Source organism: Nelumbo lutea, chromosome 1 (assembly GCF_056320005.1).
Source record: "Nelumbo lutea isolate HS-2025 chromosome 1, American lotus-T2T, whole genome shotgun sequence".
In the NCBI taxonomy this organism is placed as follows: domain Eukaryota; kingdom Viridiplantae; phylum Streptophyta; class Magnoliopsida; order Proteales; family Nelumbonaceae; genus Nelumbo; species Nelumbo lutea.
Window position 1 is genome coordinate 67944237 of NC_142684.1, and position 27438 is coordinate 67971674.

General features: G+C 38.1%; 3 protein-coding genes across 3 annotated transcripts; 1 reads left to right on the forward strand and 2 right to left on the reverse strand.

The window, feature by feature from the left end:
* Positions 1–1612: 1612 nt before the first annotated feature.
* Positions 1613–4047, forward strand: ZIP11 (zinc transporter 11 precursor). Its single transcript, XM_088964140.1, has 3 exons — positions 1613–2269; positions 2889–2953; positions 3062–4047. Exons 1-3 carry the CDS (start codon positions 1804–1806, stop codon positions 3584–3586), a joined length of 1056 nt encoding a protein of 351 aa, XP_088820266.1. The 5' UTR covers positions 1613–1803; the 3' UTR covers positions 3587–4047.
* A 3723-nt stretch (positions 4048–7770) lies between these two features.
* Positions 7771–16148, reverse strand: LOC148875084 (uncharacterized). The gene is made up of 6 exons (XM_088964141.1): positions 15720–16148; positions 12026–12368; positions 9178–9262; positions 8657–8743; positions 8324–8560; positions 7771–8237 (listed from the first exon to the last, which is right to left on the reverse strand). Exons 1-6 carry the CDS (start codon positions 15878–15880, stop codon positions 8161–8163), a joined length of 990 nt encoding a protein of 329 aa, XP_088820267.1. The 5' UTR covers positions 15881–16148; the 3' UTR covers positions 7771–8160.
* A 5014-nt stretch (positions 16149–21162) lies between these two features.
* On the reverse strand, positions 21163–26526 carry LOC148875085 (zinc ion binding protein). The gene is made up of 4 exons (XM_088982997.1): positions 26028–26526; positions 25704–25899; positions 21722–22312; positions 21163–21586 (listed from the first exon to the last, which is right to left on the reverse strand). The coding sequence occupies exons 1-4, from the start codon at positions 26180–26182 to the stop codon at positions 21395–21397; spliced, it is 1134 nt and encodes a 377-aa protein (XP_088839123.1). The 5' UTR covers positions 26183–26526; the 3' UTR covers positions 21163–21394.
* Between the last annotated feature and the right edge of the window lie 912 nt (positions 26527–27438).

Here is a 27438-nt window from a genome sequence, read left to right on the forward strand (position 1 = left end):
TAGGCGCTAAAATTGAAATTCAAATTTAAAATTATGCATTAAGTACAAAAGTAATTAACTAACTAATAAGAGAAATTTCACTTAAATATAGGAGTAAATACAAAATTAATGAGAGGTAATTCGGCTCTAAATATAATTTAATGAAATTAATGAGAGTAGGGGACTTGTATTGGGCTGTATTTCGGGTCTATATTGGCCCGAAGCAAACCGATACATACGAAAAAGAATGCTATAGATAATTTATATACATTATGTGTATCAGACTTATAACAAAACGACACGTATTGCGAAATTTTGAACATTGCCTAGCATGAGTCCAAAAGTACATCAACATTGAAGAGGCTCAAACACAACCACGGGAAGCCAAAGAGAATTAGCATGAAACAAAGCATAAAGATCAAGATGACCATTGACCTGATCGTGTCAAGAAGAGGTCAAAACGTTAACGAGACTGTAGGCCTTATACTCCACCCTCGACCTTCAAGAACTTTGTACCCTTACCAAGGTTTTAAATTTTGCAATGCATAGAACATGTATAATTAGATGGTTTTGTATTTTTTCATTCGTATTGGACTGATACGGATCTGTGTCGGCCTCATATCGGACCATTTCAGGTATGTATTGGCTGATACAACCCAAAATGGGCCGATATTGAGACCTTAGTAAATGTTAATATTATTTAATTAAATGCTCATTTGATTTACCTTTAATTATGACATTTAATATGTCATTAAATGTTATTTAAGTCAAATAACTTGTTAAAAATCACAAAGTGAAGGTAACAAGTTTCCAACCCAAGCCATTTGCTTACAATAATAATTAATTAACCATTATGCCAACCTTAGTTGCTTTTTAAAATAACATGTTTTTTTATACTTAAAGTAATCTTCTTGCTTTGGTGGATGTTTCCCAATAAATGTTAAAATTTGATTATTAATATTTATATAATAATAAGATGAGTACATATTCTATTTATTTGTTAAGAATTAAGATATATATTAACTTGTATACATAATAAATATTATCTAAATCTATATAATAAATATTAGTATATATACACACACATACATTTTAGTTCCATTATTTTTCAAGGGTTACTAATTATATCCCGATACTTTATATAAATTATTAAACAAAGTTTTTATATTTAAATAAATTAGTTATAATCACATAAAACTTATTTTTATTGTTATTCATATTTTTTAAGAATTTTTTATTGGATTTTCTAATGTATTCAGATTTATCTTAATTTTTTGTCCATATCTATATATTTTTAAAGCATATTTTAATACATTTCTTAAAATTACCTTTCGAATACATCTTACATTTCTAATACTTTGAACCTTAAGTCAAGAATCGGTTCGACCACCTATTGGATTTCGATGTCCAATTGTTCATACCCCCACACCGAGTTACTCATCCACCCACAGCCATTAAAATCGAGACCGGATCTGCTTCGGCGCCTCACACCGATCTCACAGCTACATCTCCCGTATTTATAATCGGGAGACTGGAGATGTTGCCAAGTCATTAAAATCACTGTCCCGTCTTTTCTAAGTGTCGTACTTTTTTCTTTTTCTTTTTTTTTATTCCTGCAATCTTCTCGTACTTCTCTCTCCTTCTCCCCTCATTGTTTGTTTCGTGATTCATGCAGTACAAACCAAAATACACACCAAACATAGCCACACACAGCCATCTAGTACACGCTAACCCTATTTAAACGTCTCGAAGACTCGAAACCTTATCCATCTCATTCGCATCTGGATGCTCTGAAGTCTGAACTCTGAACTCTGAGCCACTTATATGGCTCGACTTCACCTATTCATCTCCCTCCTTCTCGTCTCTGTCCTCTCCGTCTACGCCCACGGCGGCCACCATGACGATGATGACGACGGCGCCAGCACCCTGTCGCCGTCAAAGGAGGAGCCCGATCTCCGGTCAAAGTCCCTTATTATCGTCAAGATTTATTGCTTGATACTTGTTTTTATTGGAACCTTCATAGGTGGCATATCCCCCTACTTCATGAAGTGGAATGAAGGCTTTCTTGTACTGGGGACTCAATTCGCAGGTGGTGTGTTTCTGGGAACGGCCTTGATGCATTTCTTGAGTGATTCCAGCGAGACGTTCGAGGATCTTACCACCAAACAGTACCCTTTCGCGTTCATGCTCGCAAGCGCTGGTTATCTACTTACCATGTTTGCTGATTGCGTCATCTCTCATGTTTATAGCAAACAGAGGAATGACGGAGACGGCGATGTGGAGCTTCAAGGTACAGTTTCTGATGTTGTTTTTTACTTATTGAGTATTCCCAATTGGTTTTGCCCCTTTTTTCCAAATCTGCGGTCGACTATTTTTTTGATTTTTTTTTGTACAAAAATGAAAACATCTCTGTTTTTTTCGTGAATTAGAAAAAAAATATTTTCTCTTGGTTAAATTCGAGAATTATTTTCTCTGTAGTGTACATAGTAGTGAAGAGCAAACAGGCTTAAATTGTTTATTTATCGCGGAGATTATTCTTGAAGAAATGGTTTCTAGTTGTTTGTAGTAGAGACTACGTGGTGGTGTTGTAAAATTTAGTGGGAACTCACTCTTGAAATCCCCAGAAGATGGAGATTGTTGCTGCTACTTTTTTTTTTTAATGGATTCTCTGTGAACAAGAAATGGAATTTAAGATAGAATTTTTCAATTGAGCATTGAGAATTCATTGACATGTACTGTTCTGCCAACAAGCCCCTCTGTTTTACAAACTGATGGAATGAATAATCTGAAACTTAGAAGGCAAGAAAAGAGGTTCAAGTCAAGTGGTTGTTATTTTTGTTTGTTTATTACGTATCAGCTCCACTTCCATCAAATATCAATACATCGTATTCCTCTGTTGTTGGTTGCAGGAAATGGGAAAGGACCTAGCACCAGAAGCATCAGCAACGGCACAACCTCGCAATCACACTTCCAGGTTGGTTGTTGGGTATTATCAGAGACATCAGCAGTATACTTACTGACCAAGAAAGATGGTGTAATTGTTAATGCTGATAATAATAATGTTTGATTGTATGAAAAACAGGCTGAAAATAAAAGCGACAACCAGGTGATGAAGTCGTCCCTCGCAACTGCTTATTCGCTGGGAGACACAATCCTGTTAATCGTGGCTTTGTGTTTCCATTCTGTGTTTGAAGGAATCTCAATTGGGGTTGCAGAGAATAAAGCAGATGCTTGGAGGGCTTTATGGACGGTCAGCCTGCACAAGATATTCGCAGCCATCGCCATGGGAATAGCTCTGCTGCGGATGATCCCGGATCGTCCCCTGGTATCATGTGCAGCCTACGCGTTTGCCTTCGCCATATCAAGCCCCATAGGAGTGGCCATCGGGATAGTGATAGATGCCACAACAGAAGGTCCAGTTGCAGACTGGATCTACGCCATATCCATGGGTCTGGCCTGTGGTGTCTTCATCTACGTTTCCATAAACCATCTGCTGGCCAAGGGCTACACACCCCATAATCCCACATTGGTGGACACGCCCTTCCACAAGTTCTTCGCCGTGTTGACTGGAATCGGGGTGATTGCAGTCGTCATGATCTGGGATTGAGCTCTCTCTCTCTCTCTCTCTCTCTCTCTCTCTCTCTCTCTCATCTCCCTCCTTCCACCCGGCTTCTGTTCTGGCCGAACCGTAGAAGTGGAACCCCGGTTTTTGCTCTTCTTTGGGTTTAATCTTTAATGCGACAAGTAAAAAGCCATCCGGGGTCACAACTCCGCTACTATGATAGTATGATGAACTAGGAAGAATGGAGGATGGTTTCTCTTCTTTTACCAAAACAAACCAATCTTCCAGTGCAGCTGTACAGGAGAAAACAACAAAACAACAACTGGAAAAAGTATCAAAGTGATGTATAACAAACTGTTTGTATATTTGTTTCTTGGGCAATGGCTTGTTTGTAGGCTCTCTCTAGCCGATTATTTGTTTGGAGCGTAGACGCTGGGGTCAACTTGTTTGTCGAACTGAAAGAGGGAATTGAATCCTGAACATGCAAGTAATAAGTGCCAACCGTATATCCCTTGTCCTTTGTTGCAATGGTTGTTGGGGTTAATTGTTGGGGAATTCACATCTGCGCCCCACGAACGCTCAACAGCATACGGCAATCGTGTATTGGGAAGATCTCCCATTGACAACTTTGAAAGGAAGGGATCTGTTCCTCACACTTGGACGCTTCACAGGTACATCCATAGTGCATTGGGAATATCTCCCTTAAAAAATAATTTACAAATACGGGAAATATTCCCAATGCATGGTAGGATGTACATGTGAGCCGCCCTATGTGAAGAACAGATTCGAGATATTCTCAATATATTCTGAGATGTGCATATGGGGCTCCTTTTGTGGGGTGCAGTTGTGATGTTATTGTTGTAACCCTGTGTGTCTCCACCATATCCAGATTTCGAATAAAAACTTACTGTTGAAACTTGAAGACACGTCCTGTTTTCAGTGAACAAGTCTGATGGTCACATTTTATTCTTTATGGCAAACCCATGTATACGAGGCTCTCCATGGTAAGGTATTTGAGACTTCAATTTTTAATTTGAGATTTGACATATGTTTGGCATGGATGACGATTCCTCCTTGAGGATTATATTGATTCTTTGAAAAATCATCAAAATTTGTTTTTTGGTATCATTTGTCATGTAACCCGATTTTTGAAAAATCAGCTTTAAGTGTGTTTAGTATTGATTTTCAAGGGCTGATTATTTTTGTATTAGAGTTATTATTCAATGCCATGTTGTCCTCAAAAAATCAGAATCAGATATAAATCAGGAAACCACCAAGAAAGGTGATCCCTAAAAGGGATGATTTCAATAATTGCTTTTTGGCTGATTTCCTAAGAATCACTAAGATCAGTCAATCAAACAGAAATTTCACTGCTGATGTGGTTCCGACATGGCAGTGATTTTCAAGAAATCATCATTGATACCAAACATCACCATAATCAAATCAAATTTGGATAATCAATTGAATTCAAATATCCTATCCATACCATTTGATTTAAGGCCCCGTTCGCTTTTCAATAAGTTACTTGCCCGATTAAATGCAATTACTTAGGCAAGTTTTTCCTGGGAAACACTTAAACCGGGTAAATGCATTTACCCATGTTCTTTTATTTCCTGAGTAAATAAGGTAATGACCATTTTACCCATAAAAATCCATTATTAAAAGGAGCATTTTTTGTCCCATTCAAGTGTTAGCAACTTTCCCACCTAGGAGATGGGTATCACTTACTCAGGTAAGTGATACCTAGGAAAATAAACTTTCCCTAGTCCCCACAAAAAATGAACATGAGATTCTTAGTCAATGGGAACCTAAATCCCATTGGTCAACTTTCCCCCCTCTCAAAATCCTAAAAAAGAACACCCCTAAGTAATCAAATCGAATTCGGATATGACCTAATTCAAATTCGATTGATTATTTAATTCTTATATATAATATATAAAACATTTAAATATTTTATATATTATATATAATATTAAATTTTATAAATAATTTATATACATTTACATATTATTTTGTATATTTAGTATTATCTAAAATAATAAATCAGTCAAATTCTAATGATCAAATTTTCTAATCAAATTCGAATTCAATTTGCACTCTACTATGTTTCCATTTCCCACCCATGGTTACCTGCAAATAGGGGTGTCAATTGGACTGGATTTGGTCCAATCTGGTCCAGTCCAATGTGAGTCTATTACAAATGAACCAGGTCCAATCCAATCTAATGAATATTTTGAACCAATTTAGACCGGTCCAATTCAATATCTAGACCGTCCAATCTGCTTAAATTCATTTTGATTTAGATTGGTTTCAACCCAAACCTGGTCCATTGACACTATATTCTTATCTCATATCAATAGATCAGATATTGGTTTAATCCAATCCAATATAAATTTGTTAGAAAAGAACCAGGTCCAATCCAATCTAACAAATATTTTAGACCGAATTGATCCAATCCAATATGTCTTGCATGTCCGTCCAATGCTCTAAATTAATTTTGTACTGGACGGGGTCCCATCCAAACCGGTCCATTGACACCCTTACCTGCAAACTGTACTCTAACGTGTGTTATGTAATACCAACTCCAATCCAAACCGGTCCAATCCAGTATTCTCTCACAAGTCACAGCCACTTGCATTTCCCAGATCCTGCATACGACATAACAACTCTAATGCCTTGTTGAAATAATAGTAAGATTATGGACCATTCCAAATGAACCACTTGTTGACCAATTAGTCTATTCTCCAATAAAAAACCTCGTTAAAGGATTGAATTTGGGTCCCAAAAACCAATTTTGCTTCTTGTATTCCAAAGATGGGTGAAACAGACTCAGAGTAAATACAAATACCTGACAGAACTCCAATCCAATTGGAAAAGCTTCGATTCAATCGAATTTAGATCAGATCTGACAGGATTCAAATCCAACCCAATTATACATACAATGAACATCCTGGTTTAACTGGGAAAGCCACGCTCACCGAAAGCTACAAAGGCCCGTACCTGTAACCTAGATTATGCATACAACTCAAACCCAAGAATACAGGACTATAGTCTATAGTTTCTTTTCACCGACAACATAAAAAATCTAGAGGCTTTGGATTTTTCTAATTGAATTCTAGAGCTGTTGTGGCATCCCCACTGGCTAGGTTTATCTATCACCTGATTAAATTGGCATGCTAATTTATGTATTTTCATATAACTTTTTTTTTTTGTATTTTTTACATTTGCTGCAATTTATGTATCTTCGTATAACTTGTGTTTTTCTTTTTTGCTTTTTTGTAACGTGTCATTCTGGCACCCCACCAATACGCCCTTACAGTGGGTGTATCGGTGGCCTGACCAGTTCAGGGTGTGGCAAAGACCTAAACTGGCTCCCCTGAACCAGTTGGCAAAAAAAAAAACACCAAAAGGAGTATTGATTCACCCGATACACCCATAATGGCGTATTGGACGTATCAATATTTTGAACCATGCTTATTTGAACAATATTTTTTTTGTATTTTATCATTTTTTGTTTTTCCACAAGTTTTGGGTTGAAGTATATAATTAATTTTGATTTTTTGTCAACTTAGGTATTTTATGCAATTGCAACTTTTTTAAAAATAGTACATGTTTTTTTTTTAATTTTATCATTGCCATTTTTCTTCCAAATTTATATTAATTGTGTTTTTTATTTTTTATTTTTGCAATTTTTGTGTTTTTATTAATATTGGCATTTTTCAATAATTTTCTTAATATTTGTATTTTTGTTTCACTAAATATTTGTGTTTTCTTAACATTTGCCTTAGATTAGTGGGTCATATGGGTGGGTTAGGGTGTGACCCACTAAGGCCCAATGAATATCAAGGTTCAAAATATTGATATGCCTGATAGGCCGGTATGGGCGTATCAGGCGAATCGATACTCCTTTTGGTGGTTTTATTTTTTTTGCCAACTGGTTCGGGGGAGCTGGTTTAGGTCTTCGCCACACCCTGAACCGGTCAGACCACCGGTACACCCACTGTAGGGGTGTATCATTGGGGTGCCAGAACGATATATATCGGCCAATATGAGCCGATACATGTCAATAATGGGTCAGAGGGTCAATGTGGGTGGGTTGATACTCAACCCTCACCCAACCCAACCCATCCATTTTGCCACCTCTTACCATCTTAAAATTGCCCAACTCTCTTTAGATACCAATACTTCTAACCTTGATAAGAAACAACCAACACAGATGAACTGGTACATGTAGAATTAGAAATATCATCTAACTGCAGGAAAGCATTCACAGGGACGTCGAAATAGCAACAGGGTGATTCAAAGGATTAAAAGAAAAAAATAAAAGTGTGTTCCGTAAATCAATTTGAAAAACAGAAGAAACATTTTCTGCACCCGTGGATGCATACAGCTGATTCTTGACGGTAATTTAGATAATCAAAAAACCGATATGTTGTTGAACAAGGGAAATACAATGGGGGTTGGGGAACCTTGCCCAGTTGCCCCCACTAATGCCTGCTATAGGTAAAATTCCAGACAAAAATAGCACCTTGTTCGTTGGAGATTTGAATTTCGCAAAGTATCCCAGTCTCTTTTTGAAGCAAGCATGAAGAATATGTCAGAAACCAAATCCATCAACTCTAGAGGTCCAGCTGTAGCCCCTTTTCAAAACAAAATGTTACAAATATGGGTCCAACCAAGTCCCCAACAGCACAGCCTGCAGTGAAGAAAATGCTGTAATTTATTAGCTAGAAAATTGAGACAACAACATCATCAATAATAACAACAGAGTAATGTGCTTACCAATCCATTGCCCAGATGACGGACGGAAAAGAGTGGAACCAATCCCAGCTCCAATAGATGCAAAAACTAAGGATGCACCACACTTGACAGTGGTACAGGAGATCTTTTTACCAAGAAGTTGAAATTCTTCTTTGGTATCTTTATCAGCCTCCTCTCTATTGGTCATATGAGCAAAGCATTTATATATCTCAATTCCAATTTGAACAAGCCATGATGCTACAACTCCAAGCAAGTGTCCTGTTAAATAGAAACAAAGAGGTGCACGAGACCCTGAAGTTACATTTCAAGCAATCAACCATGGGGGTGGAAAACATTCATCAGATAAAAGTCAACCTCTGAAAGTTGTTCTACTGACACTATATAAGTAAACAAAAGTCGGCATCCCCCTTACTGCCTTGCGCTTGGCTGATTTGGGCATATCTACAAACATTTACTCACATCAGTTCCCTTGATATGGTAATAACAATCAGCACATAACAATAACATTATATTTAACTGTGGAGAAGAAAACAGGGAAGGTCCAAACTTACTGGCCGAATCCGTGGATCACATGAACAAATAAATAAATCAATTTTTTTTCAACTTGCCAGCAAAAACTGCTTTTAACTAAACTTGAAGCAGATTTGGAAATATACATTACTGAAGAAAAAAGAAATAAATAAAAACACAAGTTGCTACACCAGGAAATAGAGTTCCCTATGAACCAATTTACTGTGGAATATCTGACTTCCCCAAATTAAAAAACAACTATTACCAACCAAAAAAAGAAAGAAAAACATTACTTTATCTTAGTATGAGTAATAATTCAAACAATATTTTAAACAACACATTGTAAAATAGTAGAGAAAAAGTACCCTTGAGAAATTTCCATGCCATTCGTTGTGAAACATAATGCACAGCAAGTCTTTCCAGTACACGTCTGGTTGTTATAACCGTAGTCTGCATTCAGATACAACATACAAGTCAACAAACAGTAGAATGATACTAAAAAATTTACAAGCATGGTTGGTGATCAATAATTTTAATCAGCAGAAACATGAAATATCCCAGCAAGTAAATACATTACATAAAGGCCAGTACCCAATGATGGTTCAGAGCCCCAGGCCATCCAGGGTTTTGAGAGGGGTAGGCTGGATGCAGGATCCAGGTTTTTGCTTTTTTTTTTCTTTTGGCATAAATGATCACTGACATACTGAAAGCCGGGTTTATACTTGTCATCCCAAGATTTTACCATTGCATCAAGCACTAGCCCCTATGTAACAATAACATTAAATAATAAATCAATTGAAGGAAGTTTTTGTACATTACTTTTTTAGAAGGCAATATTAAAGTGATAAGTCAATATTTCCTTTTCTACAAGGACAGTATTTTTGCACTAATAAAAAGTATGAAAGGAGAGCCAGAACCCAATATACGGAAAGATTAAAGTCTGACTAGTATGACTCATGTACAGCAAATTGTGATGTGTACAGATAAAATTGTTTCAATCATTAAAGTCATCTAAATTCAGGCCCTGGAACCCCTCCAAAAGTTATACACAAGACTGGCTTACTAATTTTTTTTTAATTGGTTTATGAGAAAGAGGGGAAATAAAGTAACCACAACCCTAATTGAGATTGTGGTTATTTCCCCCTTTTTTCCTTGTAAACCAATCAAGAGAGTGTAAGAGAGAGAGAGAGAGAGAGATCAATTAGGGTTGTGGTTATTTTAATTCCCCCATTTTCCTCATTTAGAAATTAAAAAAAAAAAACTCAATTATGGGTCAAGGTAACTTTATTTCCCTTTTCTTCCTAATAAAGCAATCAAGGATGGCTTCCTAACCATTGACATGTCTCCTAAAACATGGACACTGAACAACCTTATTGGCAACCACCTCAAAATACTGCCTTTACCACTTTGCTACAATCAAGACCTTAAATCTTTTATTTTTATATTATTGAGTGGGGGAGGGTGAGACCATGGCTAGGCTAATATTGGTAAGGCATAAAAAATCCCAGTTTTTTGGGTTTTGGAAGTGATCTTGATTCCCCAACTTAATTGTGTTTCTTATTTGTCTTCTTGCTCTATATTGCAGACATTATCTCTTATTAATTCCTTTACTTCATAATCAAGTAAATTCCTCCAGAACTTGGAAATCCACATACTTTGCTCCAAAAAAAAAAGAAACTTGGAAATCCACATATACGAGTTTCTGTCCCATTCCAAGTTCCTTGCTATTCTTTGTTTTCGGCAAACTCTAAGAGGCATGGGAAGCTCTCATCTAGGGCCCTATCATTACACCACTCATCCAACCAAAACCAAATACAAGTTCCATTACTTACCTTGTGTCTGATACCCTTGAAGAAAATTTCATTAGCCTTTTCAATTTCGTCATTTGATGCTAACGAGTTGAGAAAAGAAATCATTTCTTCTGTTACCCCAAAGCCACTAGAAATCAACTAAGAAGAAATGTAACTCTCCCTATGGGTATCCCATTTCACCTTGTAGTCCTGTGATTTCATCAATTCTATGAGATAGAAGGTCCTTTCACATGTCTACAAAGGAGTCTGATCAAAAGTCAATTTTCTGATAACTAGGTCAACCCAAGGGTCCATGATGTCATCAATTAAATTATTAAAAGAATAAAAAATCATGTGAGAACAAAAAATATTATAAGATACTGAGTTATTAATTTAATAAAGAAACCCAGATGCATAAATGCATTCTGGGAGCAATCACTTTGTGCAAAAACTGCCAAAGGTTAGGTCCATATATAGTGCATCCCTCCCAAGACCCAGGTAACTGGGACCAACCAATGTTTTAACTTTTAAAAGGTATTTTGAGATATATGCCTAGATGAGAATCTCCAGACGAGGCACAGTCAAAACACTGTAAGGTGTACACTGGAGGTGTGGATGCCTCTGAGGTATACGCCAAATTATGTCCGCATATATAGTCTGGCCATTACTTGGTGTAATGGTAAAATCTTAGGCTGGCAAGTTCAAGGATGCGGGTTCAAGTTTGAGAGCGACCAAAGGAGACAGAGAAACCCAGATGGTTGGAACCAACATTGGGTAATGGCCTTTTTTATGTAGTCTAGCCCTGTAAACCAAAGGAGTCAGAGAAACCCATGATGCCTTAAAGTACCAAAAGAATTATTAAATTTAAAGGTTCCTTTCATGATTTTTATAATCTGTTAGTGGTAAATATAAATGATTTTGCAATTCAAATATACATTCGCAACATTAGTTGCACTTTAAAATTATATTCTGCTCATAAGTACAAAGATCTGTCACCATTATAAGCTACTATCAAAGTTCAACTTGTAACTCAATTAATAAGAAGACATAACTAATTTGAGGATCTTCATACCTCCAAAACGCTATCAAGTCTTAATGTAAGTCCTACATAATCTTTTTGATTACTAACATAATCAGAAGCCAATTATTAACATGAATATGAACAAGACAAACCCACTCAAATTGGATAAAAGTCCCACTAGGCCATGCATGGCCTTCTATTCATGCAATACATAAAAGTCATTGCATTGGAACCCAGCAACAAAACCTTTTCAATGTCTGAAACTTCTTGTAGGACTTGGTTGTTTTTGATAGGAAAAAAACAGTCAGCAAAAACAATGCACAATTACAATACATGCTTATCCTTGAATACCCAAAAAAATCCACTATAGCACAAAAGGAAGGAAATTGATAAGATATTAACCTCACGTAGGATCTGCTTGACAGATTTTTTGAAGGGAGTAACCAAGTCTACATGATTCTCTTCTGGAGTGTCCTGTAAGAAATCCTCATCATCCTCGTTTAAGTTGGAATGAGGTTCCAAAAGAGGCAAATAGAAAACCAAGAAGGACCTCAAGGAAGTCATTGCAAAGGACCTCAGTCCAAAGGCTGAGAATAGAGGCTTTTGCTCAATTGGGTATTCCTTGGTTTGGTATTTAATTGAATCATGCTGAAAAAATTTTCCAGAAGCAGTTTGTAGATTGGACATATAGTCTTCAGCCCATTGCCCATTAGCATCACAAAATGCAACTGATATGCCACCATCACTGAAACATGATGTAAGGGTCAGAAAATGATAAGTGCATTGTAAAGCAGTGATAAGAAAATGCGAGGAAAATTGTAAAGATGGTCTAAGTAGGTGGCTGATCAACAAAAAAATTACCATTAAGTGATGATAACCAAAAACTAATGAACCAAAACTTGACTGTTCTACAAATATAAGTAACTAAGAACTTTCAAAAATATCCCATGCTAATCATCAAATTCTTTACAAGCTAACAGATCAAGAAATGACAGAAAACTATAACTTAGATTAACTGAAGAAAAATAAAAGGCATTCATTAGTGTCATTGTGAGGTATGAGAAAAGTCCCCCTCTCAAGACAAGTTTTCACGGTGAATCTTATAAGTTATTAAGGTTTTTTATTGGTTATAATTTATTTAGGTATTTTAAAAGTAATAAAAAAATTGTTAATGGTTAATAGTGTTCATAAGATTTACAGAAAAAAAAAGCTCACAAACCAGTATTTTATGGTACACCCCCCCCCCAAAAAAAAAAAGAAATAAAAAACAAAACATGACACATCACACAATATATAAACAAAAGCCTGTGCCTCATCCCCCTAAACTCACAGTTAACAAGGCCCCATTCCATCAAGAGTTTGCAAACATCAACACAATGACACAAAAGACATTCAGGATTTTCAAACACCCGTGGCTCATTCCAAACTGCTCAACAAATGGCAAAAGGAACCATAGACTACAAGATAGCATCCCAAGAAATATAAGTCCAAAACAGAATTGCTTCCTAAATAGAAGAAAGACAAGACCAAGACCTAAAAAGGGAACTGAAGAGCTCTAAGAGACACCACATAAAAGCTTCCACAAGAAGAAGCACCCTTCTGCCCCATATGCAACTATAATCAATTTATTTAGTGACACCTCTAGCAAGAGCTATGAAGAACAACCTGATAGAGAACCTCCCTTGAGTCCTGCCCTTTCCACCACAAACCATCCCTCAAATCAGGATAAATAAGAATATATTCAAGCTTTAGGCTCAATTTGTTTGCAGTGCAATTTAATTTATACTAGTACAAATGCATACGAGTGTAGACTGTAGAGTGGAAATTCTAGTTTACTTTTGTTTTGAATTTTCCTTTGGCTTCAGATTTCATTTTACAAAACAAAGTAAAACCTAAAAAAAAAAAAAAAAAAATCAGAATTTGTACTCCCGTGCTTTTGCACCAGTGCAAATGAAATTGCATTGCAAGGCCTTAGGCTCAGTTCGGAAGGAGTACAAATACAAATATGTACAGCATAGATATATACAAAATAATACAAAATACAAGGTTTTGCACTCTATATATTTGTATTTGTACTCCTTCCAAGTGGAGCCTTAGGAACAAAAAATGCATTCAGTGATTTCCATATTCAATAGAGACATATGATTTCTAGTGACTCTTCTGCGGTTCTCCCTTAAATTGTGAAGAAATCAGAAATGTTCTCCCCACTTGAGTAGAGACTCTACAGAGCCTATACAACAAAGAGCAAAGCTTATAAATAACCACCCCATTGTTTTCTCAAAATTCAATTAAGCCCCATCTCCACCCTCAAATCAGTCAATTGAGAATAATCACCATAAATTCTTCTGAGGTCTTTCCAAAAGCTAAACCCATAGAATTAAGTAAGCAGTCTGAAGGCCCAACCATTTCTAGATATTCCATAAAGCTAATTCCTCTCTAAAGCTAACTGCAAAGAATGAATTAATACGTGTGGAGGGCCTGGAGACCCAACCATTTGGCAGTAATTGTTCTTTTCCGTAAAGCTAATTCCTCCCTAGGAAATTTATTTTCAGTGTTCAAAATTGTTATAACTTTTTCTCCACAAATCTGGACCATAAGTATTTCTTTCGGTTGTTCATGTGTGTGTGTGTGTGTGTGTGTGTGTGTGTGTGTTGTTGAGGGGGGGGGGGGGGGGGTTGCAGCCACTTCTCCCCACTTTCTCCACAAATGAGTCTTATAACTTATAAGTTATACACGTACATGGTGTAATTGTTGAAATCTGCTACATACCCATGCATCTTAGATATGGTTTAGAGTTTAGATGGATTTCAGTGGTCATGTAGCAGTGCTGTGATATTGGTAGCGATTCCTTAATTAGTAGACTTGTGTTCATTAAATAAAGGCACCAAAGTCCAAAATGTAGAGAAAATGCATTTTTAAACAGAACAGATGAGACAACCCTTCACACTATACAAGAATGACTTCTGTGCCATTTGTCACAATTCATATGGAGTCTGAAGTTTTCTCAATTCTCACCCAAGATCTCCAAAAGGCATCTAATTTCTTACATCATTTCTCTTTGAATTTCAAGTGCTTTGGGGACAGTTCTTCATTTCCCTTTTGAAGTTAAGAGCAAAGGTCCATGTCATGGTAGTTCACCATTGAGTCTTGCAAGTTCAAACTTACTAGAGATCCTTAGAGATCGAACACCAAAAGGATTTATCTGAAGAGGGCGCAAAAATCACTTCAAAAGAAAGTGATTGGATCACACTTCAGTCATTAAAACATACAAATATATTTCTTGTTTATTTTATTTTAAGATTGTAGAATTATCTACTTTATGGGAAAAAATAAAGAAAGTTATTCATTCAGATCTCAGCCATGCAAATAGATAAGAACACCTCTTGTTTATTTGAACTTTATATTATACACAGTTCACTTATACATTTTTCCCACCATCTGGTGGCTGGAAAAGGCCAGATAAAGACCAATAAATGCTAATGGTGTAAGGTTTTCTGTTTTGAAGGTGCACATTGCAAGCAACTTGACCCATGATAAGCAAAGAAACACCACAGTCTATTAGAAATCAAACGTTGAGTAAACAGTACTAAGATTGGAACTTCAGATTAAAACAAATTGATGAGTTGTAATACTGGTTACAAATTATACAGCAATAGGATAAATATGCAAGCCACCGGAGTAAATGCCAAGAACAAAAATATCGTTAACATTAAGATAATATGGATCACCCAGTAAAAGTAACCTTGCATCAAATCAAGATCTAAAGCTAAACTACTACAATTCTAAACCCCAATGAGAGAACATAATTCGGTTTGCTTGTCAATTGGTGCATATTGCAGCAAATTCATTCACTAATAACCATGAACACCCAATTGCTGTAAAGCCAAATTTGCTTCTGATGCAATCTATGATATATATCACTAAAAGTGCATTAAGAGATCGACAAAAGGATTGATCAGGGAAAAGCAAAGGTCAGTCAGTAATGCCCTAATACTCAATCAAGCCACAAAATTACAGTTGTACGAAAGATAGGGATAAATTCGGAGCGATAACATGGGGAGAAACATATAGTAGAAATATGAGAAGAAAAGGTTACCGGAACAAAAATCTAGAAGCAAAAGGCCTTGCTGCTCCAACAGAAGCAGCAGCAGCGGAAGCAGCGACAGTAGCTGAGAATAACCCGGACGAATGTAGGGTTTGGCTCGAAAGTGCAATGTTCTTCCTCCAAAGATCCAGTAAAAGAGATATTCCTGCCATTCTTAAATTATCTAAAAACACGGGGGATTACGTCTTTCAGAGCGTTTTTATGAACACATGATGGAGAGACTATAAACTTGTTGTCTTCCTTTTCCTGTTTCACTTTCGATCGATTTGTTAATCCAACTAAGATGAGATTACGATTTGTTGAGAGAAAAAGAAAAGAAATTTGGGAGCTTGGACTTGGTAAGAGCTGAATCTGTGGAGGGATCGAATCTGTGACTGTGACATCAACGGTCCATCTTTGGCTTTGGGGTGGAGCGAGTGCGAGAGCCGAGAGGAAGTGGGGACATCATAGTGACAATGCTCCTAACAATGGAGGCCGTTGGATTGGTATCATTGTCAACAAGTTCGTGCCGGAATAATCTTGGATCTGGGCATCAAAGGAATTCCAACTGAACATGTGCGATTAGCGACATCGAAGCTTCTCCGTCAGATCCAAGTGACAAGCCCGGGGTGGCAATTTTCCCCGTCCCCGACAGGTACCCGGGATCCCCGACCCGACGGGGTCGGATATGGGGACACTTTGGCGGGGTCGGGGTCGGGGATGGGGAATGCAATCCCCACGCCAACCCGCCCCTTATTAATATTATAATTATAAATTATATTATATATACATATATATATTATATAATTATAAGAATTATTAATTTATTCGTAAAACAGTAAAACATAAACATTTGAAGATAACCCTTCAACTAAACCAGTCTTCGAAAGTCGGATAGAAGAGACAAGAGAGGCGACTAAACTAGTAAACCCTAGCTTCGTCTTCGTCACCTATTTGTCGACCACCGACCGCCGACAGTCGTTGCTAACTGTCTCCACTGCCCACTCACCCGTCAGACATCGGACAGAGGAGAGGAAGAGATACTTGAGTCTCGAGTCTCGACAAAGGCTAGAGAACTGAGAGAAGAGATACTCAGAACAAAGATCTCCCTTCAACCTTCGTCATCATTGCCGACCGCCGTCCCTGTCACCGTTGTCGTCACCCTTCGGACTCTCTTTCATCATCTACCTAAACTCTCACAACCGTCCTCTCTCTCTCTCTCTCTCTCTCTCTCTCTTTCTCTCTCTCTCTCTCTCTCTCTCTTAGTTTCAGTCTTTCATACTCTCAATCTCAGTCTTTCTCTCAATAAATGGGGAATTCGGGGATGGTGGGGGATGGAGGGGGGATTCCTTCCCCGTCGGGGATCGGGGACAGGGATGGGGGTCGGGGTCAGGGATGGAGAGTGTAATCCCCGCCCCGAACACGCCCCGTTGCCATTCCTACCCACAATGTGCAAGTGCCGGCCCTTTTAGGTGATCATTTCCAGCCCACCCTGGCCTGCCTTGTAAATTTCTGCGTCTAGGCCTGGGTTTTGCGTTGAGGACCGGTCCGGCATGGGGTTTGTGGGTCTTAGCCTAATATACTCTATTCCTTACCCCAGTTACAGGACATTGGTGAAGACGGTCTTTATCAATAACAAGAACATGACAGAGAGATCATAGGCCAGGTTGTACAATTTGCAGTTTGCACTTTGGTTCTTCAAGCATGGTCCAATGACAACAGCCCGCCAAAGAAAAAAGGTTCGGTGGCAACTCCATCTTTTACTACGACCCCTTAGGCTATATGTTCCTTCCTTACCCTACTTTTTCCTCCAAACCAAACAGTCTTTAAGGTTCACAGTATCAAAGTTATCAACTTTGGATCTCCAGTAGGTTTCTGTTTTATACCGTCCAAATGAATTGTCAAGTATTCACTATTCCGTTCAACCAGATTCTTGTATCACTTGAATTCTTTGCGAGTAGATATGCGCATTGACCGGACTTCGGGCCTGGCTTTATACTGTGTTAGGTTCGGACTTTTTAGACAGCCTATACACATTTTGGCAAAATCAAACCCAAGCCCGACCCATGAACATCTTTGAGTCACACAGTCTCAAGAGTTAGGACTTCTACTAACTTGAATTGCTTTTGAGGATTATGAGTGGGGTGGCAACACCAATTATCAACCCAATTGATGGCGCACGATCTAGTGTTTCCTACTAGAGGATAGTTCAAAAGCTTGACGGATGAGATCAACCTTGCAAGAAAACAGTCAGAGTACCCGGGGTGCTTTACCTGGGATGGGCACTCCGATGCTTAAATTATAGAGAAGACAAAGAGTAATTATGGATGCTGGGAAGCAAGAGAACAAGAGAGTTCTGAGAGGTAAATCACACATACCTCCTCTGGTTGAAGGGGACGCCTTTATATAGGCACAAGTAGTCGTGAGCTTCGCGTAGCGCGTCTGAGATCTCTAGGAGGATGTGGCTTACCAGCCAGCCACACTCAGAGATAGACCTATTCATGGGCCGGGTTAGGCTAGGCTCGAGCTAGTGGTCTTTCACCTATTATCAACATATATATTCAGGCCCGAGCCTAAGCCTATCCCAACCATTGGGCCTAGATCTTAGGCCCGAGACCAACCTTCATAAAAGCCTGAGGCCCGAGTCCAAGCCTGAAGCCCGACATGAATTAGGAATGGGGATGCCAGAGTGCCGCTATGATTGCTAGAGAGAGAGAGAGATGGAGTAGTTTGTGGTTGCCAAAGTGTCATTGTTGTTAGAGTTGTTGCAGAACGGGGATTAGGGATGTCACCTTTGGTTTGAATACACAGAGATTAGGGGGAACCAAAGAGATAGAGAATGGGACCTCGCCGGAGAGATGATTCTGTCCGCCACTCACTGGTTGCTAATCATCAATCATTACTTGTGGAAAGAGATGATCCAACAAGTACTGTTGACGCTGATGTGGAAGAGAAGAAACTTCCAAGTTCTTCCAAGTTCGAACAGGTTGAAGGAGGGAGACTATCAAAGGAGAAGAATTAGGGTTAGGATTTAGAAAAATAATAATATGTGTTTTATAACATTTTTTATAATATATATTATTAATTATTATATATCTTAATATATAATATTGTCAGGCCGAGCCGGGCTTGGGTTGAGCTTTTATGTGAAATCCTGAGCCTAGGCCCGGGCCCATGAGACTAATAATATTGTCCAAGCACAACCGCAACTAGGATGGGCCTTTAGGCTACCTGACCCATGAACAGGTCTACTTGAAGGTGGTTTATGCGGATAGCGATAAGGCTTATCTGGTTATCTTCGAAGCAGGTAGCATGGAAATCAGCCTCATTGGTCGGGCAATGTGATCCTAGAGGACTCAAAGATGATAAGTAATATGAGCAGAAATTGGTCGCCACATAATGTGGACCACCACCTCACCTCGATTTGGTCAATCAGTCTTCGAAGGGATGTCACCCCTCTTGCCAAGGTCCTTGGTCAGATCCTACCGTGGCTTGTACGCCCCCTAAAGCCATCCCTAGTCGAGGTGATGTTGGGCGCCTGAAATGTGTTTGAGGATACTTCGAGGTGAATCCATCTAGCTAGGTGCAGACATGTCACTGCCTACGTGACACCAAGGTGTTATACAACAGTTTGATGGTGCCACATGGTGTAATTTCACTGGAGGGCCAAACCGCTCCTCGTCACCAATCAAGCACAGATTTAAGACAAGGTACAACAATAGGTAAGGGCCAAGCTTGCTGGGCCACATATCAAGTCAAGCATGGCAAAGCAAAACCATATAGGCATATAATGGTAAAACATGTTTCATTACGTGCACATTAGGGAGGGCTTTCCCATAGCCCATAGTGATGAAGCTATGTTTATTTCTTACCCTTGAAAGCCAAATGCAAAAAACATTGGTTGGGCTGAGAAATCAAGGCCTTGTTTGGCAGCATTACGTGAGCATTCCTAGTTTTTTCACAAAGCAAAAACACATTTGGTACAAGAAAAACAAAAAATAAAAAAAATAAAAAGATGTTCTCGCATGAGAACATCACACAAAGAATGTGTTCTTTGGGAGTGAAAAATCGATGCTCCCAAAGAACGCATTCCCAAGGATCGTGCGATTCCCACGATGTTAACCCCTATTAACGAACACGTGTTAATGATTCCAACATGAGATAAGGGGTAATTTGGGTATTTCACACTAAATGATAGAAAGAAGCCCTACCAAGCATTTCTGTTTGATAGTGAACTCCTCCAATTTACAGCTACAAATCTCAAAGGAAGAAGGGACTCCCTTAGCTCCAACCAAATGGCGAGCAAACGATAGAAAGAACCAACGGCATTGCCAGCCAAGAACATGGTTTTGTATCATGTGCTTTGTTTTAAACTCACCTTTTCTCTTGCCAGATTCACCTAAAATCATTTGTGCTCCCATCACAAAGATGAGTTTTAATCTCATCAATCTAAAATCGTTTTTCTTATATTATTTTGTTTGCATTTGTTATATGTTATGCTGAATGAGTGTGATTTCTTCTCTAATCCCATTTATGGTTATATGTTATGCTGAATGGGTGGGTTTCTTCTCTAATCGCATCATTGTGTTTTATTATATCTTTTGTTATATGTTGAATATCATGAAGATTGTCCTTTGTTATGTGTTATGAACGGATCAAGGATTAGGTGTTGCAACATGAAGACATTGCTATGATTACGATGTATTTTTTATGATTAATTTTAGGCTTAATGTGGGTGGATTTGCAAAACTGATGTTAAGAAATAGTTTCATATCCAAATGCTATTTTTGTTTCTGTAGAAAATTCGTTCTCAAAAAACAATTTACCAAACGTATCTGTTACTCCTAAAGAACAAAAAATAAAGTTCTCGTTCTGGAATAGGAATTTTTAAAAGAACAAGAGCAGGTGGAAACATTGCCAAACAGGGCCCAACTTTCTACTGGTGAAACTAGTTTGGGTAGTTTCTCTGAAGTCACCCAACCAACGTAGCTCAACCAAAGCCAACCCAAACAGGATGGACGTTTATTTACAAATGCTTACGGGTTGGCATACAGGGAGTACAAGATTAGTCTTTGTTCTTATATACCATCATTTTAACCAATGCTCTAAATATCGATACCCTCAATACGCCGATAGGGGTGCATTGGGCAATATCGGACCCTTTTTTACTTTTTTTTTTTCAAAACCAGTTCAAGGGGGCCAATTTAAGGCTCCTCCATCGCTTGAAACAGTAGAACCCTGATACACCCTCTGTAGGGGCATATTGGGGTACTCCCAATACGATACATATCGACCAATACGGGCCGATACATAACAATTTTTTCGAACCTTGATTTTAACCTACTTCTGTTAAAAAAATTGTGAAACACATAATTATACAAAAGAAACATTTTTTCCAGAAATAGCTTCACCATGACCTATGTTGGTATTTAGAATAATATGGCTTTACCATGAGTTAAGCAAAACGACTTACAACCAAGAAGAAAATCGAAAGGTCAAGGAAGCAAGGATCAATGTATGACCAGTGTAAAAATAAGCTTGGTTCTATTTCTAGGGCAACACCAGTAACCTGCGTTCAAGAAAATATTTGCCGCCGATATCTTCAAAGATGCATGGTATCTAACTCTGAAGCACTCCAAAGAACAACTTAGAACTGTCTAGTTTCATGCGTTTCCCAATTACAAATCTCATGTGCCAAGGTTAGGTGCAGGTGTAGAAACTGGTGGTCCATATGAATATCTCCATTCTCCACAAGCTGAGCATCTCTGCAGCTTCACGCTGTTTTCTAGAGTACAAAATTTGCATGACCAGATCTTGAACTTGGTTTCAACATCTTTAGGCTTTTGGCTACCACAAGCTTTGCATACTGGAGCTAACGGCTGCAGCAACCACACATATTAGCCAAATAAAGAACATAAATTCATATACATAATCCAATCAGAAACCAATGAAGAATATGCTGAAAATGAAAAACCATCAAAGAAAATAATTGAAAAATGGGTGTTAAAACTCACAGGGTTGAACAATGTGCATGTTCCACACTCCCAAATATCTTCATTCTCTGCACTATTTGTTACATCACGAATAAGCCCGGATCCCGAAGTTGAAGCACAATCAGATAAATCCACAAAATTAGATTCCAGCCCTGCATTAGATGCCTCAAAATATGATTCACCATCTGATACCCGCTGTCTTTTCCTAGATATCAGATCTGAAGCATGCCTCCCAGAAACATTAAAAGATTTTGAGTTTTCAGCAGGCTGGTCCCTAGATGCACATTTTGGTGCATCAATGTCACTTTCTTCAACAGAAGCTCCACAGGAGTCCGATCCACACCACAGCTCATCCTGTAATCTCCTTTCTGCAGCCATTGCAGCAGCTTGTACTGGACTAAGTGCAACCATAATTTTACTATCACCACCAAGGCGCTTAGGTCCAGATGGTAACAAAGATCCAAGGCGTGCTCGCTTTTCTGCTGCAGCCAGTGCAGTTTGGCGAAGAGATGACAAAGGGGGTTGACGGGAAAAACCACCCAATTGTCTCCCAGGAAGATCAAACCCCTTCCCACTGCCAGATATTCCTTTGGCAATCAATTCTTCACATTCCTGCAGAAGAGTAAAAAATTAAACATGACAACCACAAAACTTTATGAACAAAACAAATCAATGTAGTAAAGAAACTAATTGCATTTGCATCAAGATGCAAGTAAATTAATACAGGCTTAATTTTTCCAAACATCAAGTAACTAGATGGAAATACAATGATAGAATTGAGATGGAAGAACAATATAGAAGACAAAAAGGCCTTCGAGAGCACTGCCGTTAAGTAAGTGCAATTCACAATTCAGTCATGATTTGAATTGAATCAGATCCCTATCAACCCCAGAGTCCCATTCTAGAAAGAATCATGATTGAGCACCCTCTGAATCCCATCAAATTATCTTGTGAAGGTAAACCTATTCTAGACTTCTATTTAATGCAATATAGAAATGTACTGAACTTATGAATTATGTTTTGCAAATCTTAAATTTCAATATTATATCTTTTGTTCATGATTCACAATTCAAATCCCACTCTAGGACTTTATGAATCAATTCAAATTTGACAACATTGTTCCAAACCCCACTAGAGGTGCAGTGGTTCACATAGCTATATTTTTTTTTCGATAAGTAGGTTCACATAGCTATATTATATAATAAAAATTGTCCAACGCTTTTATTTAGACAAAATACAATGAATAGAACTTGCTTTAAACCATTATTTAGATATCAGTTACATAACTTTTCATGTTTATAAGCACCCTATTATACACAGATTATCATAAAAACATGCTCCTAGGTAACTTAGGTTGTTTTTGGTACCATTGTCACTTCAGGTTCAAACATTTAGAGAGGCAATGGCTAGGTGTTAAACAAATTTTTTGAGCAGTGTGTGTTTGGTTTTAGCATTGCTACCTGATGCAGATCTAATGGTTCTAGAAGCATACTAGCATATAAGTATAGAAACCTTCCCCTCCAAAAAAAAAAGGAAAATGGAGGTAGGATTCATGGGGTATTCGATGGTATATATCCATCTTTGTTAGTAAGTGATGCACCAGAATATATCTCTACACTGCCACATATGATGCCAACTAAGGGACAGCTCCATGAACTATCTCTTCAAATGGATGGCCGATGGAGGAAACTTCAATTTAATGTTCCCCCAAAGCCCCCTGGTTTATGCCTCTTGAAGAAAAATTTTATGACTGTTTTAAATCAAAACACTCAACCAAACAGAAATTTCACATTTGAACTCAAAACGCCTAGGCAGCACTTATGTGGCAGTGTTTCAAGTACCAAAACATCACCTTAATCAAGCACCTCACACCAGCAACATACACTGACATGCATGCTGATGTCCTTGTTATATGGGTGCACTACTAGATGGTTCCATTTAAAATTGGAAGAACTCTATGTTTTCTTTTCTTTTTTTTCGTAGACAAAGGGGAAAACATCAACACATGTAAACGGAACAAAGAAAACAGAAGGATAACATTATCTTTCAACAACAATCAAATTCTCCAACCAAGGAGGACCGTGCGTGACACATCCAGTCCAACCTCTCAACCAGGAGAAAAAAGCTGCCACCTGATGAGCAACTAAATTAGAAGACCTGCTAACCTATCTAAAGATATGCTCTGAAATTTAGACGCCAAAACCTTGATATCACGAATAGCAGGCTAAACCTTGTCATTCGCCATGGAAGAGAAGTTGATGGCAGTAATAAGCTCCTGAGAATTTGACTGACTCAGCAATAAGGTTCAAGGCTCCACAACCAAGAGCCTCAACCAAGCCTCTTCTTAAAAGCCATAGCTTCTGCATTTAGCACAAACAATACAGAAGCCATTCTTTCCACAGCCACTACTAACTCCCCAGTGGCTATTCTGAGAGCAAAGCCAATAGCAGCTCAAACAATAAATCAGAAGGTTTCCTGGGGAATACATTCAGTAGTGGATATAATTCATAAAATTGTTGCAATAATGGTGCTGATCATAAAAGTACCTACAAAGCAGACAGATTTTTCCTTTTGTCATCTTCCCAATTATCGTAGGTAGGCCACCAAGAAGGCAAGAACCAAGCTTCTACAACCAGAAGGATCATCCCTTTGCAGTTATTCCCCATTTGAATTGAGAATTGTGAATCCACACTAATAACTTTTTGCAACGATCTCCAAAGCATAACAAAGATTCCCACAAGCTATCCACCAAAACCTTGATATCACGAATAGCAGGCTAAACCTTGTCATTCGCCATGGAAGAGAAGTTGATGGCAGTAATAAGCTCCTGAGAATTTGACTGACTCAGCAATAAGGTTCAAGGCTCCACAACCAAGAGCCTCAACCAAGCCTCTTCTTAAAAGCCATAGCTTCTGCATTTAGCACAAACAATACAGAAGCCATTCTTTCCACAGCCACTACTAACTCCCCAGTGGCTATTCTGAGAGCAAAGCCAATAGCAGCTCAAACAATAAATCAGAAGGTTTCCTGGGGAATACATTCAGTAGTGGATATAATTCATAAAATTGTTGCAATAATGGTGCTGATCATAAAAGTACCTACAAAGCAGACAGATTTTTCCTTTTGTCATCTTCCCAATTATCGTAGGTAGGCCACCAAGAAGGCAAGAACCAAGCTTCTACAACCAGAAGGATCATCCCTTTGCAGTTATTCCCCATTTGAATTGAGAATTGTGAATCCACACTAATAACTTTTTGCAACGATCTCCAAAGCATAACAAAGATTCCCACAAGCTATCCACCAATAAATTAGAGGTTTAAAACAGATCAAATCAAAAAGGAATCCTAGAATGTAGGTTTAAAGAGTGAAGTTTAAAACTGCATGTGGCCATCAATGGTAATGGTTTAGAAAAATGGCAAATCATCTACCGCCAATGTACCCATTTTCATTTACTGTATTGCCATGTAAGTAGAAAAGCCACATTTGTTACGGTTTGATATGGCTACACCATAACAGAACATATTTAATGAAGAAACTTACCAAAAAAAAAACATTTAATGAAGAACGGGAGAAAGAACAACCCCGTCGACAATATCATTATGAAGATGGACAAATAAAGAAAGCGTACAGAAATTTGCAACTCTATATCTCCGGTGCTTATGCTGATGGTTTCAACTTCAAAAACAGAACTTTAGAAGGACTTCAGAAGTTCATATTCAACTCTCCCACAAAAGAGGAAAAAAACTACTGATCAAAAAAAAGAGGAAAAAAACACCTAGCTCACCCAAGTTACAGAAAGTTGTATTCATTACCACAAACTACGAGAACTGTGTGTGTGTGTGTGTGTGTGTGTGTGCTCGCGCGCTCGCGTGTGAGAGAGAAAGAGGGGTTTGCAAGAACCCAAATGTGAGAATAAACTGAGATAAATAGTTTTTTATTTCTACTTCTCTAAAGAATTATCAATTTTTTAAAGTGCAATGTAGAAAAGAAAATTTGACAAAACCTTTCTGATTTCATCCCATAGCTTGTAGAAGTCGGCGTTGTGAGGGCCATGTGCATTGTGGCACAGCTCGTGAAGCATCGTATCGAGAATCTGATCGTACGGGAAGAACTCCCAATCTCTGTTCGGCTTCCTTAGTCTCAATTTAACTTGAATACCTCCTCCCACATTGAGCCCTAGAAGGGCCGGATTCTTCGGACTATACTTTTTTTTTTTCATTTCCGCGACAATACCAGAAGAATTGGACGAGGAGGGGTTGACAAATTTATTGTCAATAAAAGCATAAAACTTGAGAAAAAAATTAGATAAAACAAGCAAAAAGATTACCAGAACTCAGAAAGAAGCTTCACTCTCCATTTGTGCTTTCGCATGATGGGTTGAACCTGTTTCGCTATTTTCTCAAGAATTTTCCTTGCTTCATCTTTTCCTACTTTTTCCAGAGATTTAATTTCCCAAACTTTGTTGAAGTCGCCGAGATCCATCGAGCACAGTTCTGAGATGACAAAACCTAAATTTCGGTTGTAGACGAAATTTCCTGTTGTTGTAGCTCGAACGCCCTATATTTGGGTGTCTCTCATGGATTAGTCTCCCGTTGAAAATTTGAAAGAAACTCCTAATATTTGTTTTGGGGCGGGAAATCTTCTACTCTCATTATTCTCTTTCTTGCCTCGTGCCTGTATTCCTTTCCATTTCCGACGTTTAGACTGTGTTTGGTTTGAACGAAAAGTCAAGCGCCCTGTGAGGCGCCAATGTCAACTCAAGCAAAGAAAAGAAAGAGAAAGGCAGGGAAAATATACGAACATGACGGGATTATATATACCATTCAATCCGACATTCTTCCAAAGGTCTATAAAACTCAAAAAGGGTAAATTTCTGAAACCTCCCCTCACATTTGTGGTTGATGCTGAAATTTCTGCTTAAATTTGGTAATTGCAATCATCTCCCATAAACTCAAAAAGGGTTAGCTTGTACCATAACCCGACATGGCATGACAAAGGCCCACACGGGATCGTGCCGTGGGCCAAGTAGAAACAACCCCCAACTTATCCCAGGGGAGGGAAGCACGACCCAACTTGGCCCATAGGCCGGCACGGCATGGCACGACCTACTCTTTGTGTGGATCGCAGGCAAGTCATGCCATGTCAAACCAGCATGACCCGATTTACACCTCTACCTTTCGTAGAACTTTCTAAAAAAAGGGCAAAAATGTCAAAAATACCGATGCAATTACTTTAACAAAAATGTTTGCTTTCCAAATTTTCTTTTCATATGAATCACTAGCCTAACCTAAACCCTTCCAATCTTTTTTTCTAAAATTGATTTATTTTCCAAACTTGCCCTTCACATCAATCACTAAAAGGTAAAGCTACAACTTTAAATTCTCTATGTTTTTATTGTTCATAAAGTTTGTATTGTCTTTCTTCATAGAAACCAGCCTCAATAGTAATTGCATGGATATTTTAGATATTTTAATGCCTTTTTTAGAAGATTCTACCAAGGGCATCTAATTGCAAATGTATTAGAAAGTTCATAGGAGGTGATTGCAATAATTAAACTTTAGAGAAGGTTTCAACGGACAATCAGATAAAAACTTTATGAGAGGTTTAATCTTTCAAGCAAATGGCTAAAGCCTCCCCTAAAGTTTAGTAATGACAATCACCTCCCCTGAACTTTTGAATACAATTGCAAGTATACCAGCTTTGATATAATCTTGTAAGAAAGGGCATAAAATGCCCAA

Excerpts from the sequence above, each read along its gene's own strand:
- ZIP11 (XM_088964140.1), top strand. The coding sequence starts at position 1,804 with ATGGCTCGACTTCACCTATTCATCTCCCTCCTTCTCGTCTCTGTCCTC. Across the intron at positions 2,270-2,888 it reads CGGCGATGTGGAGCTTCAAG|GAAATGGGAAAGGACCTAGC; the intron begins GTACAGTTTCTG and ends TGTTGGTTGCAG. Across the intron at positions 2,954-3,061 it reads CCTCGCAATCACACTTCCAG|GCTGAAAATAAAAGCGACAA; the intron begins GTTGGTTGTTGG and ends TATGAAAAACAG.
- LOC148875085 (XM_088982997.1), bottom strand. The coding sequence starts at position 26,182 with ATGGATCTCGGCGACTTCAACAAAGTTTGGGAAATTAAATCTCTGGAA. Across the intron at positions 25,900-26,027 it reads AAGCTTCTTTCTGAGTTCTG|TCCGAAGAATCCGGCCCTTC; the intron begins GTAATCTTTTTG and ends AAAAAAGTATAG. Across the intron at positions 22,313-25,703 it reads TATGGGATGAAATCAGAAAG|GAATGTGAAGAATTGATTGC; the intron begins GTTTTGTCAAAT and ends ACTCTTCTGCAG.
- LOC148875084 (XM_088964141.1), bottom strand. The coding sequence starts at position 15,880 with ATGGCAGGAATATCTCTTTTACTGGATCTTTGGAGGAAGAACATTGCA. Across the intron at positions 12,369-15,719 it reads GCTTCTAGATTTTTGTTCCG|TGATGGTGGCATATCAGTTG; the intron begins GTAACCTTTTCT and ends ATCATGTTTCAG. Across the intron at positions 8,744-9,177 it reads GGCATGGAAATTTCTCAAGG|ATATGCCCAAATCAGCCAAG; the intron begins GTACTTTTTCTC and ends AAATGTTTGTAG.